The sequence below is a fragment of the Mercenaria mercenaria genome, chromosome 10 (assembly GCF_021730395.1).
Source record: "Mercenaria mercenaria strain notata chromosome 10, MADL_Memer_1, whole genome shotgun sequence".
NCBI classification, from domain to species: domain Eukaryota; kingdom Metazoa; phylum Mollusca; class Bivalvia; order Venerida; family Veneridae; genus Mercenaria; species Mercenaria mercenaria.
The window spans coordinates 56,689,964-56,707,031 of record NC_069370.1 but is presented as its reverse complement, the minus strand read 5'-3'; the positions used below and the strand labels follow the sequence as shown (position 1 = coordinate 56,707,031).

The following is a 17,068-nucleotide window of genomic DNA, read 5'->3' as shown; positions in this document are numbered from 1 at the left end:
TTGACCGCACGTGACCCAGTTTCGAACTTGACCTAGATATCATCAAATGAACATTCAGACCATCTTTCATACAGATCCCATGAAAAATGTGGCCTTTAGAGAGGTCACAAGGTTTTTCTATTATTTGACCTACTGACCTAGTTTTTGAAGGCACGTGACCCAGTTACGAACTTGACCTAGATATCATCAAGGTGAACATTCTGACCAATTTTCATGAAGATCTTGTGAAAAATATGGCCTCTAGAGAGGTCAGAAGGTTTTTCTATTTTTAGACCTACTGACCTAGTTTTTGAAGGCACGTGACCCAGTTTCGAACCTGACCTAGATATCATCAAGATGAACATTCTGACCAACTTTCATATAGATCCCATGAAAAACGTGACCTCTAGAATGGTCATAAGCAAAAGTTAACGGACTGACGCACGCACAGACGACGGACACCGCGCGATCACAAAAGCTCACCTTGTCACTTTGTGACAGGTGAGCTAAAAAGTGGGGGATAATTTATAAACAATTGGTGTCCGAGTTATGACCCGTGGGTGATGAGACAACCATTTCAGGTCTCCACCAATTCAGGAAAGAGATAAAGAAGGTGCATCAAAACTAACCAAGGTGTTGACGCTGGATGCCGACACTGGGTTGAGTGGGATAACTCTCCTTGTGCTATGTATAGTCAAGCTAAAACTATACACAATGACCATCGTTCCATGTCTTGAAACTTTAGGCCACACTGGCCAGTCCACAACTTTCCAGACATTGACGTAATACTGGATGAACTACACTGAATTCACTTTAAAGAACATTTCTTTTTTCAAAAAACAAAAGACGACTTTCACTGAACCTTCACTTTATTGTGACAAAATAAACAATAATGTAAGTCACATAAATAGTCCAAAATCTACTTCAGCTTCTTCTTTGGTCTCAAGTTGTTGGTGTGACCACACTTCCTCTTCCTACAATTGGTAGCACGAGGGTGGAGACGTGCATAGCACCTGAAATATCACAATTGAAGCTCTACAAAACAAACACAAAGATGTTGAAAAGATTTAACAAACTTTGAAAATACTTCTACTATGTCACCTGTATTAGACTGTCAGTGTTTGTTTTATACATATTACCTATAGATACAGTGAAATCAGTACAGGAAACCTGCATTTTTCATCCAGTTATTCTACGAGTGCTTTTCCCATTATTTTAGAATTGCCACCTTGGAAAATACCTCCTAAGTTGTTGTTACTAGGAAAAATTGAAACTAAAATAAATTTCTTTCTTTTTGAGTAATGTTTTCATTTTAATATTGTTTACAAAATAGCGAAACTGTTGTAGAAAAGCCAAAACAAGAGGGTCACAATGGCCCTGTATCAGTGGAATGGGTATATGATTTCAACAATCTTGGCAGAGGACTTCTACACATGCTACAAGCTAGACAGACTAGGCATGATTTGAGCATACTTCGTGCAGGACAAATAAACGATGATATATGACAAATATTTGAGCACTACCATAGATTTTTTCCAGGTTTGTAGCAAAATTTTCAAATTAGTTAAAAGAATGTTTTAAGAGGAATAATTACAAATTAATTTATGAATACTTTTCAAAATAATCTCTACTTAAGATTGTTAGAATAAAACAAACAATCTTAGTTCCTGACCTATCAACAAGTGTATTTCTAATGTTCTATAAAAACAAGAGGGCCATGAAGGCCCTGTATCGCTCACCTGACCTACTGACCTAAAGATCATCAAGATTAACATTCTGACCAAGTTTCATTAAGATATGGTCACAAATTTGGCCTCTAAAGTGTTAACTAGCTTTTCCTTTGATTTGACCTGGTGACCTAGTTTTTGACCCCAGATGACCCAGATTCGAACAGGGCCTAAAGATTATCAAGATTAACATTCTGACCAAGTTTCATGAAGATATAGTCATAAATGTGGCCTCTAAAGTGTTAACAAGCTTTTCCTTTGATTTGACCTGGTGACCTAGTTTTTGACCCGACATGACCCAGATTCGAATTCTGACCAAGTTTCATGAAGATACAGTCATAAATGTGGCCTCTAGAGTGTTAACAAGCTTTTCCTTTGATTTGACCCGGTGATCTACTTTTGATCCCACATGACCCAGATTCGAACTAAAGATCATCAAGATTAACATTCTGACCAAGTTTCATGACGACACAGTCATAAATGTGGCCTCTAGAGTGTTAACAAGCTTTTCCTTTGATTTGACCTAGTGACCTAGTTTTTTGCCCCACCTGACCAGGATTTGAACGTGACCTAAATATCATCAAGATTAAATTTCTGACCAAGTTTCATTAAGATATGGTCATAAATGTGGTCTCTATAGTGTTAACTAGCTTTTCCTCTGATTTGACCTGGTGACCTAGTTTTTGATCCTACATGATCCAGATTCAAACTGGACCTTTAGATCATCAAGATTAACATTCTGACCAGGTTTCATGAAGATACAGACATACATGTGGCCTGTACAGTGTTTACAAGCTTTTCCTTTGATATTACCTGGTGACCTAGTTTTTGACCCCAGGTGACCCAATATCAAACTCGTCCAAGATTTTATTGAGGGTAACATTCTGACCAAGTTTCATTAGATTGGGCCAAAACTGTGACCTCTACAGTGTTAACAAGGTTTTCCTTTGATTTGACCTGGTGACCTAGTTTCTGACCCAAGACCCAATATTGAACTTGTCCAAGATTAATCGAAGGTAACATTTTGACTAACTTTAATTAAGATTGGGCCAAAATTGCGACCTCTAGAGCTTTTCCTTTGATTTGACCTGGTGACCTAGTTTGTAAATCCAGATAACCAAATATCAAACTCGTCCAAGATTTTATTGAGGGTAACATTCTGACCAAGTTTCATTAAGATTGGGCCAAAATTGTGACCTCTGGAGTGTTAACAAGCTTTTCCTTTGATCTGACCTGGTGACCTAGTTTTTGAACCCAGATGACCAAATTTCGAACTCATCCAAGATTTTATTGAGAGTAACATTCTGACCAAGTTTCATTAAGATTAGGCCAAAATTGTGACCTCTAGAGTGTTAACAGTCAAACTGTTGACGACGGATGACTGACGGACACAGGGCGATCACAAAAGCTCACCTTTGAGCTCAGGTGAGCTAAAAAAGAAAAGAAAAATGTCTATGCAATAACCCTAAAACAAACTATTAATTGCCTGAGCAAGATAATACTATAGGACCTACTTTCTGCAAATCATCTTTTCACAGTTGTATTTTGAAGCAAGCTGTCTCAAACTAGGCTCAATGATACCACCACGCAGTCTTAGCACAAGATGGAGGGTGGATTCTGAAATAATAGTCATAACATAACAGGGATATTAAATTAGTGCACAAAAGATTAGTGCAAAACAATGCCATTACAATCATTACGGCATATCCATAATTTATGCATACCTTCTATTAAGAACAAGAGCTGTCCATAGAAGAGCCTGCTCAAATATTCCACAACTTGTAAGTCAAACAAGGGGCAAAACTTGGGAAGACTAATTGAAATATTATTAAACAACTTCCATGCATAACTTGATCAAAATTTTCTATTTCAAATCTGAGTAATAATATGAATTAATTTAAACAAAGAGTTCTTTCACTTGGTTATGTATGCAAGTTTGATGAAGAGGATGTTATCTTTGAACTCAAAATTCAGTACATGCTATTGTTACCCAGATAAAACTTGGCAATAAGTTACATGCAAAACTTTAACTGAATCTTCCTGCCTAAAAAGGGCCAAAATTTGAACTTATTTTAAACAAGACATATCTAACCTGGTTATACAAGTGTAATTCTTGTATGAGGAAAATCAAATACATAAATTAATGTTGTTACTGCAATTGATAGTTGTAAGAAAAGGGCCATAATTTACACTAAACTCAACCAAGAGTAATCTGACTTACTAATGTAAGGGTATTTGATGACTGAGAAGCAATCTGTGAAGTTTTGATCCAATATATATAGTTGATACTGAGTTTCATGCAAAACTTAACCAAAAAAAAAGAGGTTTTAATACAAGCTTTTAGCTTACTCCTCAATCCTATCACATTAATATATGTTTGTATGAAATGCATATTTGAAAATAAATATTGTTTAAACCAAACTTGACCAAATTTTCTAAGTCAATATGGGTCATAATTTACATAGAATTCAACCAGGAGTTATCTAACTTAGTTTATATTTCAGTAGGTTCTATGGCTGGAAAACCTTGTGTTTAGATTCAATCCAACAGATGCAATGGTTACAGTGATATGACCATGCACACAAAAGCTGAACCAAGGTTCAACACAGTTTTGGCAATGCCATGGTGAGTAGAATAGTTCTCAATGCCCTGGTGAGTAAAATAGCGCTCATTATTTTTCAACAATAGAGCTAAAACGGAGAGAAACTTTAGTAATAACAAACTAGAAAAGTTGGAACACTGTTGTGCATATGCATATGGATTCATTGATGTTTAGCCAAGGCACAACACTGTAGATGGTGTTTAAAAAAAAAATCGAAAATAGTTTAGTCAATACCGCACCAAACAGCAACTTTCCATCTTAACGGTTGGAAAAGACAATGTTCAGGTTTCTCAAAACATTATGTCGGCAATTAGTCTAGCCATAAATAATATCATATCATGTCTTAAAATTGCAACAACTTTGACCTCTCTTTCTAAATCTAACAAAATGCCGAGAAAAATACCTTTCTGTATGTTGTAATCTGACAGAGTACGGCCATCTTCCAACTGTTTTCCAGCAAAAATCAACCTCTGCTGGTCTGGTGGAATGCCTGAAATAAAAATTATTCTACTTCAAATTTCTGCAAAACTAACCAAAAAAATTTTTTAATACTTACTGCCACAAATAAATTAAATGATAAAATATTTTTGTTACTGTTTGTATAACAATTCTAAAGACATCAGAAAGCTTTAAACTAACTTTCATGTGGAAATTAGTTTGGTGATTTAAGTCTTTTAATACCACTTATGCAAACAAATCAGACAAAGCAATGATGTACTATCCTCTGTTTGAAATTTACTTGTCTTTGAGAGTTCTTTCAGAAATTGAAATTAAAGTGCTGCGTATTGTTTGAGACCAGAACACAAAACATCTCAAGGAGTAACAAGAATGCCTGGATTATTTAACAAATGGTTGAAAAAGGTTTTCTCCTTGCTGTTAACAAGACCAAGGTATAAATTTTACCTTCTTTGTCTTGGATTTTGGCTTTCACATTTTCGATGGAGTCTGATGGCTCCACCTCCAAAGTGATGGTTTTACCAGTCAATGTTTTCACAAAGATCTGCATCTTGAACTGTAAATGCAAGATAAAAACATAACAGTAAGGTTTTCTTATTGGTTTATATTGTTAACTGTCTGATTCCTGAGGAAAGAAAGACTCAATTTAGCTTAAGCAATGAAAAAATAATTGAACTGTCATTATAGAATGTGCAATTTATTCAAATATAGAAAGTTCTCTTTCTTTTACCAAATTTTCAAAATCCAAATTATTTGGGAATTTTGTTTAAGCATTTATAATGCTTAAGCCAACTTCTGTGACAATGTGTTTCTTTTAATGTTTACTTGAAATAAAAAGTTGTTTAAATGAATAAATAATGTGACTGTATTGTCTGTAATGAAATGATTGTTTCAATAATGACCATGTTTTTTCAACACTAAAGCTCAATACAGTCTTTTGGTCGGAAGACATTTTGTCTTTCAAATGAGAGACAATGTATAGATCAAGAGAATGTCTTTCAATCCAGGGAGTCTCCGACATGTTAAATACAAGTGGTCCCAACATGCTTATCCTACTCGATTGTCACTGAAATACCTTCTTTTTTTATGCAAAAAAAACCCATCCTCATTCAATGGCTAGGCCTGTTCTTTAAAATAAATGATTGTCAACTACCCGTGAAAATTCCACAGACTGTACTTATTGGGTTATTTCTCAGTATCCGAGATTCGAACGTATCCAGCTACTACTACACTTCAGTGTAAAATACTGATATTTAGCAACCTAACCAACGAATTCCTAAAGTTTCTTTAAAAATCAATCTAAAACTGTCTTCAATAGTATTACTAAGTCCAAGAAATCTTAATGAGCCACGTATTTTCTTGCTGTGGATTTTGAAAATGAGTTGAACATGTTCACGTTGTCGAAATAAAATTAGGAACACGCTTCTTCGACTAGATCACAATTGCCATTGATTCATAATAAACATAAAGCGTAAAATAGAATTAAAATAATCAAGTGTTATTGTTAATAACTAAAGTTTTGATAAAAGTGTCTGATCAGTATATAGCGATTAAATAAAACTGTGCGATTTATTTCAATATGGGCGCAGCCATTTTACCTGGTTAGAAAGAAAGACTGGGGTTTACACACAAGAGAAAAGACATACCGATAGAGGGCGCATGAGAGGTCAAACGCGCCAGTTTGAACTTTCAACTCTCAACTTAAACTTAGCGGTTGACTTTAATGACCCATTGTTTCATTGGTTAAAGTTCCGTTTTATGTTTGCCGCAATTAATTTGATTGGATAACTTTACGCAAGAACTTGTCGCGCACCTTGTTCAATAAAGATCGTCTGTAACTGACAGCATGTTATTGTTTTGATAGGAAAGACGCTTTAATTGAAGTGTAAACTTCAAATGGATTATCATTTTACGAGAGTTTCATTGCTTCAGATGTCATGATTTGTTGGAAATCATGGAAGGGGTTGGGGTTTTCAAAAAACAGACGCCCTGTTACAGGTAAGTTGTTTATTGTTCGTTTTAATAGTCAGTCCCCTATAACTGAAAGTTTAAGTAGCAACAGTCAAAATGAGTACAGAGCCTGAAGATGTCGGAAACAATTAAAGAATTCATTATTAAATTAAATAGTATTCTTAAAAAATATATGGTATTAGCATCATTAAATCCTTAAACGCTAATTCTCAATAAGATAGAACAATTGAGATTTAGAATAAATGAAAAATCAGCTGCTGTAATTTTCAATTAATTAGAGCGTATTTTGAAGCCATGGGTGTGTAGAATCAAATACCAAAATAAATTCCAACAATCTCTTTTTAATTTTTTAATGAAAGCTATTTGAATAAAGGCACTGTAATTTCAGCAGTAACGTTAGTTTCATTACCACCAGTAATAATTAGAGTGGGCAGACCAATGCTCGGCGTAAAAACTACATATTTTAAATTTAAAAACTGATTTTACATTAACTTACCGTACTTTTTTATCGTCAGTTTGTAGAACAATCTTTGAGTATTCAACCATATTGTTTACATATTTCTAGTCACATCGTGACGTAATAGGCGGGAGCTAAAAATAGTACCAGTAAAACCAGTGCGGTTCATGCGGAAGTATACCAACGCTCGGCGTACGGCATATTAATCTGCAGGTTGTAATTTTGAACTATTTATGTATTAAAGTGAAGTATAAGACATATTTAACACAAGACATAGGTTGTATTGATTAACTGATTTTCTAAAGTACATAAACATGTACGTAAATTACCCCTCTCTCTTTTCTGCATCTATAAATTGAATAAACATATTTTGTACAACAATTATCTTAAGGAATTCATTTGAAGATAATTTATCACAATTCTGTGAGTCTGACTTCAAGAAATCAATAAATTATGATATCTGATGATTTATTTCCATTATTTTTGGAAATCTTTTCAAAAGTGTCATTAGTCCACATAGTATATCAATTACTTCGACAGCATAAGCTACAGGAAAGTGCAGTACAATGGGTCCGTATAAAATGCCATGATAAGGGTTTATAGTTTATTTAAGTATAAAGAAATAGAATAATTAAAAATAAAAATGTTTTTTTTCTCCATAATTCGGCCTGCAAGCTACTTTTTTAATACCAGTTTTACCAGAAAATCTGTTTTAATGAGAGTAGAACACAAAACTGAACGGCTTTTAGCCTTGCATCGTCTGCTGCTACTGTGACCACGTGACCATACCGGAAATGAACCGCACTGGGATAAAATTACGCGTGATGTAAACAAACGAAGAGCTGATATTTTATATATATATTAAGAAATTCCCAGAGAAACGTGATATACGCCGAGCGTTGGTATGCGCCGAGCATTGGTCTGCCCACTCTATTGTAATATATAAATGAAAGTTTGTATAGAACAACCCGTTTTGCAAATGCCTTTTGAAAAGGTAGTCGTATATACAGCTAAAGGTTGTTCACAAAAGCGCTGACATTGATTATTAACTGTACATGGCAAACTGAAAATAAAGTGTTTTACAAAACAAACACAAAAAAATACAAATACAATAATTTTGTATTTTTTCAAAACGTGTAACTACAAGATGTTTAAATATATTAAACCAAGTGTCTAACAATGAGTTATTTAAACATCTAAACTAGAGAAAACAACTGGTATATAGGTTACTTATCTGATACTTGCCATGAAAAAAAATCAAGAATAAAATGCCTCTGGATAGTAACGTAGGTTTCACAAACATTAACTAACTAATGAACGCTATGAGCAACGAAATAGAAGGGGCGTATGATATAGCCGACGTATGTTTTGCTCAAAACCAGAAACTGAGGTGTTTTTATGGATGAATACTACGTTTTATGCTAATTTGAATGTGTACGTAAATAGTCGCATCATATCAATTCCACTGTATTGAAATGTAAAACAATGTGACTGAAATGTTTATTATAATGTATTGCTTAACATTTGTCTACGAAAATGGTAAGTTGAACCGATTAAAATATGTTTAACTTCGTTTGCTAATATCCAAATTTAGTAAGAATGTGACATGTTTTCTTTGTTTTTCATGTAACGTATGTTTCAAGTTAAGTAAGAATTATTAGTGAAAGACGGTCAACATATTACTGCAGAATAATTCATATCAGACAACAGTTTAGTGGAAAACCTTTCAGACTAACAATTCAAAATTGCAAAAGAATGGATCTATAAAAAGATACACAGGTTTACCAGGATCATGCATACGTTGGCTATGTCAGTGGTATAGTTTTATGTTTTATGTCTTTAAAAGCAAAACGCTTTGTCTCAGCCCTTTATACAGCAAACATAAATTGTCATAATGTTCCTATTATTGTGTCGTTGGGTAATTTCTGCTTGCTGTAAAGTATGTTACATTTCTACAGTTTCGTGAAACATCTCTGCTTCAGCAGTGTCCGACATCGGTAATTGAAACATTCTCTTTGACTTTCTAGACGCGATCGGGTGGCTAATTTTAAACAGTATATGGGACTTTTCTCTCAAGACAACATCTTCATTGCTGTGCCATGGGAACAACGCTTTCTTTTTCTGCACGAAAGTAACCTTGTAATCATAATCATCGACATCCGGATGTACCTTCACACTCTCGCCAACATACTAGTCTCCTTCATAAACAGCTGCGATGTAGTCGCCTGTATCGTAATATGTACTTGGGGAACTAGATTTCAACTTTTGTGTTATCTGATTTCCCAGTGTCCAGTACTGTGTATGAGTCACACATACAGCATGAAGCAGGAACATCTTACCATCTGAGGCCTTCTTACGCTCACTGTAGTGCTTCTGAATCTCGGCTGAACCTGAATCTGGCATTCTGAAACATACGTTACCGTAAGAGACTAAAGGTCGTATTAAATAAAATATTCTAAATAATGTTTCATGTTGTAATAAATTGCATGTAACTAATAGAATACTTCTGTTCTAATAAAAAATAATTCGGAACTTACTCCCATTTTTAAAAGATTTATTTTTACATCTACTCAAAGATGTAAATTGTAAAATGTACATTAATGAACTTTTCTGTTATAATACATCTTTGCAACGAGTTTCTAGTACGACTTTTTAAATATATTAACAATACTATGCAGGGGACTGTAATAACAACTTATAATATTAATGAAATTCCAGACCCTTTATGGCCAGAATGAGAGATTTATTTGATGAAACAAACGTTACCATAGGTAACGTATGTTTCTGTACTTTTGACGACCATATCTCTGTATGAATGCTTTGAGTACGAATTTACGCCGTCTGTTTACATAAAAAATATTCCAACAGTATGGACAACACATAAATCTACATAAAATGAGTGTTTCAGCAAAGAATGTACACTTACCTTCAGGGCAGGTATTTCAGGATAATTCGGTATTTAGCATGTACATTTCCCAGCAAAAAATCAAAACGATAGCGCCCTCAAAACATGGTTGCCATTTTCTTGAGGACGTCAGTGTACAAATAAAACATTTACTGCATTCGTAATGCAGTATACCATTGATTTTATACATTTTTGATAACGTATGTTTCATAACGTATGTTTCATTTCGACTTTGCGATGTTGTAAAAAATGGCTGTGTGGGTGTTATTCTGAGGCTTTAACCCCGATTAAAATATAAACCCTGAAATATAATATCCTTTAATAGTACATATATAGCTTAAAAGTTGACCCCCAAAACCAGGGTAACGTTTGTTTCATTCTTAAATGTCCTTGTGCAATTTTTAGCAAAAATTTAAAATATTCGGAAAATGCAAGTTCTTGTAATGTTTCTGAGGGTAATTCAATATATATTTATGTACTGACATTTGTTCGAGGCAGAAATGTTTATAAATATACCCTGCTTTGACTTCTGCACAGTGATGATAAGAAAGGAATCACTTTCTTCCTGCACTTTGGCGACATCAGATTATTTTATACAGCAAAAGGGTTTTGTCATTGGGAAGACTGATTGGCACGCGCAAATAATCAGTAAACATACTTTTTTCACACTAATAGTAAGAAAATGCATTAGTTTGCCCGTTAACAATGTAGTAAAGGCGGCAAGTTGAAAAATGGATGTGGCGACAGTAACGTATGTTACGTTTTTGGGGACTGGAAGAGCTAGTGTGCCAGAATTACACTGCACATTAAGAAAATTGACCATGTTTCCATTTGCCGACATTGACATCTACAATAAAATTTTATCAATGGCATGTCGGATCTTTCCAATTAAGAGATATCCTTTGGAACATCAACTGGCACGTTTTATTGAGAATCAGCGTAAAGGATAATGCAGACTACACAATGCAGGACATTCTTGCAGTTTTATGGCAAATAATGTTCTAACTGCAATTAAATAATGAGACCTCGGGTAGACCGACTTTACATTCTGATATTTCACGTTGTCTGCCTAGAGGGGGGATATCGACCAGTCAAAAAATATATAACGATATTCAACTCTTGAGTACAATTATTTGGACTACAATTATAGTAAAATGCAAATGCAGCTGTGACTGATGGGGAATATACACAAGTAGTCTGTTAAACACTGTGTGACTCCTGTGCTGCATTCAGGATGATGTTCTAAGTGTGTCCAAGTCATAGCTAGGAAGTCTAGCAATTTAACAAACAGTGTGATAACTTTTTTACCACAGGGGATGACAGCTAGAAATATTAATTGGATCTCAATTAAAACATTAGAATTTGACATAAGTCACCCTGAAAATGAACAAGTCTTCTTTATATACTACAGGTACTCCTCAACTTTCTTATGCTCATTCAGTGCATAATGAATACTTTCTTGAAACTTGGTTACCCAACCAAGATGGATTTGTAATATATTTCCCAAAGTCCTGAATGACAGCTGTTTTACTTTACTTTTACAAAGTTTTGTATTGATAGCCTTATATTAAAAAATTAGTATTACCTCCCTTTGTATAACCAATACTTTCATATTAAAGGGGGATAATTACAAAATTTTATAAAACTAACTTCATGTAATAGTTTTTTTTTGTTCCTCCAAAATATACATGATAAAGGAAAATGGAAAAATGTCAAAAAAACATTTCTAAAATGTGATTGACCACCTTTGTAAATTAGATATAGTGATGTATGCCCCAATAAATGTAAACTATCTGTCCTTGATGTTTTGTTGCCACTGTGTGTGTGGTGTTTTGTGTGTGTGGTTTTTTTTTTATGTTTTTATTTTTATTTTTTTAATTACAGACCTACATAATTATGCAGAGTCTCATATGTTTAAAAGATAAGCGTTATTGTAACTGAACATGCTTAAATTAATAATTTATATTGCCATTGGATGATTGATTACTTTTGAAAAGATTCATCAAATGAAACATTTAACACTCGTGTTAAAACTAGATCAATTAGGACCCTACTAGTGTAATTAATTGTAAAGGATCATTCAAATTCATAGAGCTCTATTCTAACATAAAAACAATGCATTCATCATATATATTAGAGTCACTAAAACAGTTGTTGGGTCTAAATTTAATATTTTTTTTTTTCTGAGTTGATTAAAAGTTAACAGTGATAGACTGTCCTACAGTATTTCTTTGAAAAATTCAAATGTGAGATATAGGTACAATGTATGTTGCAGGAAACCCAGATTATAAGCCTTCTAGACTTTAAACTTCGTCAGAATTTTTTTGGTCTATCTATGTACCACCATAAAGCTGTTCTCTCTTGCTGTAAAATTGAGTAGTCTGGGCCTCAGATTATATAGTCTTTTTTTATGCCCCCGAAGGGAGGCATATAGTTTTTGAACCGTCTGTCCGTCTGTCGGTCTGTCAGTCTGTCCGCAATTTTCGTGTCCGGTCCATATCTTTGTCATCGATGGACGGATTTTCAAATAACTTGGCATGAATGTGTACCACAGTAAGACGACATGTCGCGTGCAAGACCCAGGTCCGTAGCTCAAAGGTCAAGGTCACACTTAGACGTTAAAGGATAGTGCATTGATGGGCGTGTCCGGTCCATATCTTTGTCATCGATGGATGGATTTTCAAATAACTTGGCATGAATGTGTACCACAGTAAGACGACGTGTCGCGCGCAAGACCCAGGTCCGTAGCTCAAAGGTCAAGGTCACACTTAGACGTTAAAGGATAGTGCATTGATGGGCGTGTCCGGTCCATATTTTTGTCATCCATGGATGGATTTTCAAATAACTTGGCATGAATGTGTACCACAGTAAGACAGTAAGACTACGTGTCGCGCGCAAGACCCAGGTCCATAGCTCAAAGGTCCTAAACTCTAACATCGGCCATAACTATTCATTCAAAGTGCCATCGGGGGCATGTGTCATCCTATGGAGACAGCTCTTGTTTTTAATCTTAATTTCTATGTCAGCAGTCAGTGACCCTATATGAACAAAACATAGGGTCTGAATAAGCCTCATGTGTTATTTTTATGCCCCCCTTCGAAGAAAGAGGGGTATACTGTTTTGCAGATGTCTGCCGGTCGGTCTGTCTGTCTGCCTGTTGGTCGGTCTGTATGTAGACCAATCCGTTTCTGGATAATAACTCAAGAACGCTTGGGCCTAGGATCATGAAAATTGATAGGAAGGTTGGTCATCACCTACAGATGACCCCTATTGATTTTGAGATCTGTATGTCAAAGGTCAAGGTCACAGTGACCCTGAACAGTTAAACGGTTTCTGGATGATAACTCAAGAACGCTATGGCCTAGGATCATGAAAGTTGATATGGAGGTTGGTCATGACCAGCAGATGACCCCTACATATTTTGAAGTCAGTAGGTCAAAGGTCAGGTTACAGTGACCCAGAACAGTTAAACTGTTTCCAGATGATAACTCAGGATTGCTTGGGCCTAGGATCGTGAAAATTGACAGGGAGGTTGGTCATGACCAGCAGATGACCCGTATTGATTTTGAGATCAGTAGGTCAAAGGTCAAGGTCACAGTGACCAGGAACAGTAAAACGGTTTCCGGGCGATTACTCAAGAAAGCTTGGGCCTAGGATCAGGAAAATTGATAGGGAGATTGATTGTGACCAGCAGATGACCCCTATTGATTTTGAGGTCATTGGGTCAAAGTTCAAGGTCACATTGGCCAGGAACAGTTAAACGGTTTCTGGACTATAACTTGAGAACACTTGGGCCAAGTGTCATTGTAGATGTTAGAGAGGTTCATTATGACCAGCAGATGACCCCTATTGATTTTGAGGTCAGTAGGTCAAAGGTCAAGGTTACAGTGACCCGGAACATTTAAACCATTTCCAGACAATAACTTGAGAACGCTTATGCCTAGGATCATGAAACTTGAAAGGGAGGTTGATCATGACCTGTAGATGACCCCTATAGATTTTGAGGTCTGTAGACTAAAGGTCAAGGTCACATTGACCCGGAACAGTTAAACCCTTTCCAGACGATACCTTGAGAACACTTGGGCATAGGATCACTAAACTTAATAGGGAGGTTGATCATGACCAGCAGATGACCCCTGTTGATTTTGAGGTCAATAGGTCAAAGGTCAATATCACATTGAACCAGAACAGTAGAACTTTTGTTTACAGTGAACAAATAATTTCTGTTCCTTGTGCAATTGCTGAATGCATCAAGGGGGGCATTTCATGTTCAATGAGCTCTTGTTAGCTCACCTGTCACAAAGTGACAAGGTGAGCTTTTGTGATCGCGCGGTGTCCGTCGTCCGTCCATGCGTGTGTCCGTGCGTCCGTAAACTTTTGCTTGTGACCACTCTAGAGGTCACATTTTTCATGGGATCTTTATGAAAGTTGGTCAGAATGTTCATCTTGATGATATCTAGGTCAAGTTCGAAACTGGGTCACGTAGGGCTGTCATTGATTTGGTCTTAGGCATATCGACGATACCGATATATCAGAAGACAAATATCGATGATACATCGATATATCGATTATTAAGTTAGATTAACAACCTATTTGTTCATATGCATACTATATACCTTCCTGTAAATGCTATTTTTAGTTTTATTGCCTACTTTTCATATTACTGTTTGATTGTGTTGTATTTGTATTTATGAAAATAAAAGAAACAAATAAAAATTAATAAAATCTTTCATTTTTATTTTGCCTTCACTTCTCTTGCATTTATCTAAATTTACAACTTTGTAAGCTTAATTGTTTTTGAGGGTCTGAGTGTTTATCTGGATAGTTTTTTCTCTCTGTAAAATATCGATTTTTGAAAATGGGAATCGATAATCGATCGACAAAAAAATATCGTTGATACATCGATATCGTTTCTATCGATGACAGCCCTAGGGTCACGTGCCATCAAAAACTAGGTCAGTAGGTCTAAAAATAGAAAAACCTTGTGACCTCTCTAGAGGCCATATATTTCACAAGATCTTCATGAAAATTGGTCAGAATGTTCACCTTGATGATATCTAGGTCAAGTTCGAAACTGGGTCACGTGGGGTCAAAAACTAGGTCAGTAGGTCTAAAAATAGAAAAACCTTGTGACCTCTCTAGAGGCCATATTTTTCATGAGATCTTCATGAATATTGGTCAGAATGTTTATCTTGATGATATCTAGGTCAAGTTCGAAACTGGGTCACGTAGGGTCAAAAACTAGGTCATTAGGTCTAAAAATGGAAAAACCTTGTGACCTCTCTAGAGGCCATATTTCTCAATGCATCTTCATGTAAATTGGTCAGAATGTTCATCTTGATGATATCTAGGTCAAGTTCGAAACTGGGTCACGTGGGGTTAAAAACTAGGTCAGTAGATCTAAAAATAAAAAACCCTTGTGACCTCTCTAGAGGCCATATTTTTCATGAAATCTTCATGAATATTGGTCAGAATGTTCACCTTGATGATATCTAGGACAAGTTCGAAACTGGGTCATGTGGGGTCAAAAACTAGGTCAGTAGATCTAAAAATAGAAAAACCTTGTGACCTCTCTAGTGGCCATATTTCTCAATGGATCTTCATGAAAATTGGTCAGAATGTTCACCTTGATGATATCTAGGTCAAGTTCGAAACTGGGTCATGTGTGGTCAAAAACTAGGTCAGTAGGTCTAAAAATAGGAAAACCTTGTGACCTCTCTAGAGGCGATATTTTTCAATGGATCTTCATGAAAATTGGTCAGAATGTTTACCTTGAAGATATCTAGGTCAAATTCGAAACTGGGTCACGTGGGGTTAAAAACTAGGTCAGTAGATCTAAAAATAGAAAAACCTTGTGACCTCTCTAGAGGCCATATTTTTCATGAGATCTTTATGAATATTGGTCAGAATGTTCATCTTGATGATATCTAAGTCAGATTCGAAACTGGGTCACGTGGGGTCAAAAACTAGGTCAGTAGGTCTAAAAATAGAAAAAACCTTGTGACCTCTCTAAAGGCCATATTTCTCAATGGATCTTCATGAAAATTGGTGAGAATGTTCAGCTTGATGATATCTAGGTCAGGTTCGTAACTGGGTCATGTGCGGTCAAAAACTAGGTCAGTAGGTCGAAAAATAGAAAACCCTTGTGACCTCTCTAGAGGCCATATTTTTCACGAGATCTTCATGAAAATTGGTGAGAATGTTCACCTTGATGATATCTAGGTCTAGTTTAAAAGTGGGTCACGTGCCCTCAAAAACTAGGTCATTAGGTCAAATAATAGAAAAACCTTGTGACCTCTCTAGAGGCCATATTTTTCAATGGATCTTCATGAAAATTGGTCAGAATTTTTTATCTTGATGATATCTAGGTCACATGTGCTCAAAAACTAGGTCACTATGTCAAATAATAGAAATAACGATGTCATACTCAGTTGAACACTGGGTCATGTGGAGATACGTGAGCGATTCAGGACCATCAGGTCCTCTTGTTTTTAATTTTGCAATTGAGTGGTTACGATCGCTGACCTTGAATCACTTGCCCCTCATCGATGTGGGTTCGAGCCTCTTGACTTGGGGCATTGAATTCTTCATGTGAGGAAGCCATCCAGCTGGCTTGCGGAAGGTGGGTGGTTCTACCCAGGTGCCTGCTCGTGATGAAATAATGCACGGAGGGGCACCTGGGGGTCTTCATCGACCATCAAAGCTGGAAAGCCGCCATATGACCTAAATTGTGTCGGTGCGACAGAAGAAGTTTGTTTTAGTGGTGATATGTCATTAAATGCTTGTAAATGTTATTCCCTCAGCACAGTGTCCTTCACTTTTAGATACATTGTATCTGAGAAAATCTCAAGCAAACTGGATTACACAGTTTTTGAAATCTGACATTTAGAAGTTTTTTAAAATGCATTATCATAATTACAATCTCAATTTAGATTTTGTATGTTAAAAATGTTTTCAAAAGCACCTTACCC

At 35.7% G+C, this 17,068-nt stretch overlaps 2 protein-coding genes across 4 annotated transcripts in view; one reads left to right on the top strand and one right to left on the bottom strand.

The window, feature by feature from the left end:
• Window positions 1–830: 830 nt before the first annotated feature.
• On the bottom strand, window positions 831–6,440 carry LOC123561485 (ubiquitin-60S ribosomal protein L40). Its single transcript, XM_045353890.2, has 5 exons — window positions 6,411–6,440; window positions 5,212–5,320; window positions 4,712–4,798; window positions 3,221–3,323; window positions 831–992 (listed from the first exon to the last, which is right to left on the bottom strand). The coding sequence occupies exons 1-5, from the start codon at window positions 6,423–6,425 to the stop codon at window positions 899–901; spliced, it is 408 nt and encodes a 135-aa protein (XP_045209825.1). The 5' UTR covers window positions 6,426–6,440; the 3' UTR covers window positions 831–898.
• A 138-nt stretch (window positions 6,441–6,578) lies between these two features.
• Window positions 6,579–17,068, top strand: part of LOC123561484 (uncharacterized) — a 310,602-nt gene continuing 300,112 nt past the window's right edge. For 2 of the 3 annotated variants that reach the window (XM_053553140.1, XM_053553141.1), the window contains exon 1: window positions 6,580–6,762. In XM_053553140.1, the coding sequence (XP_053409115.1) occupies window positions 6,702–6,762 (61 nt within the window). In that variant the 5' untranslated portion in view covers window positions 6,580–6,701. Of the gene's footprint in view, window positions 6,763–17,068 lie in introns of all 3 variants that reach the window. The other variant, XM_053553139.1, reaches the window with a different exon arrangement.

Coding starts and splice junctions, on each gene's coding strand:
- LOC123561485 (XM_045353890.2), bottom strand. Junction 4,799..5,211: donor CAAAATCCAAGACAAAGAAG/GTAAAATTTATA, acceptor TTTTTATTTCAG/GCATTCCACCAGACCAGCAG. Junction 993..3,220: donor GAAAAGATGATTTGCAGAAA/GTAGGTCCTATA, acceptor GTGATATTTCAG/GTGCTATGCACGTCTCCACC.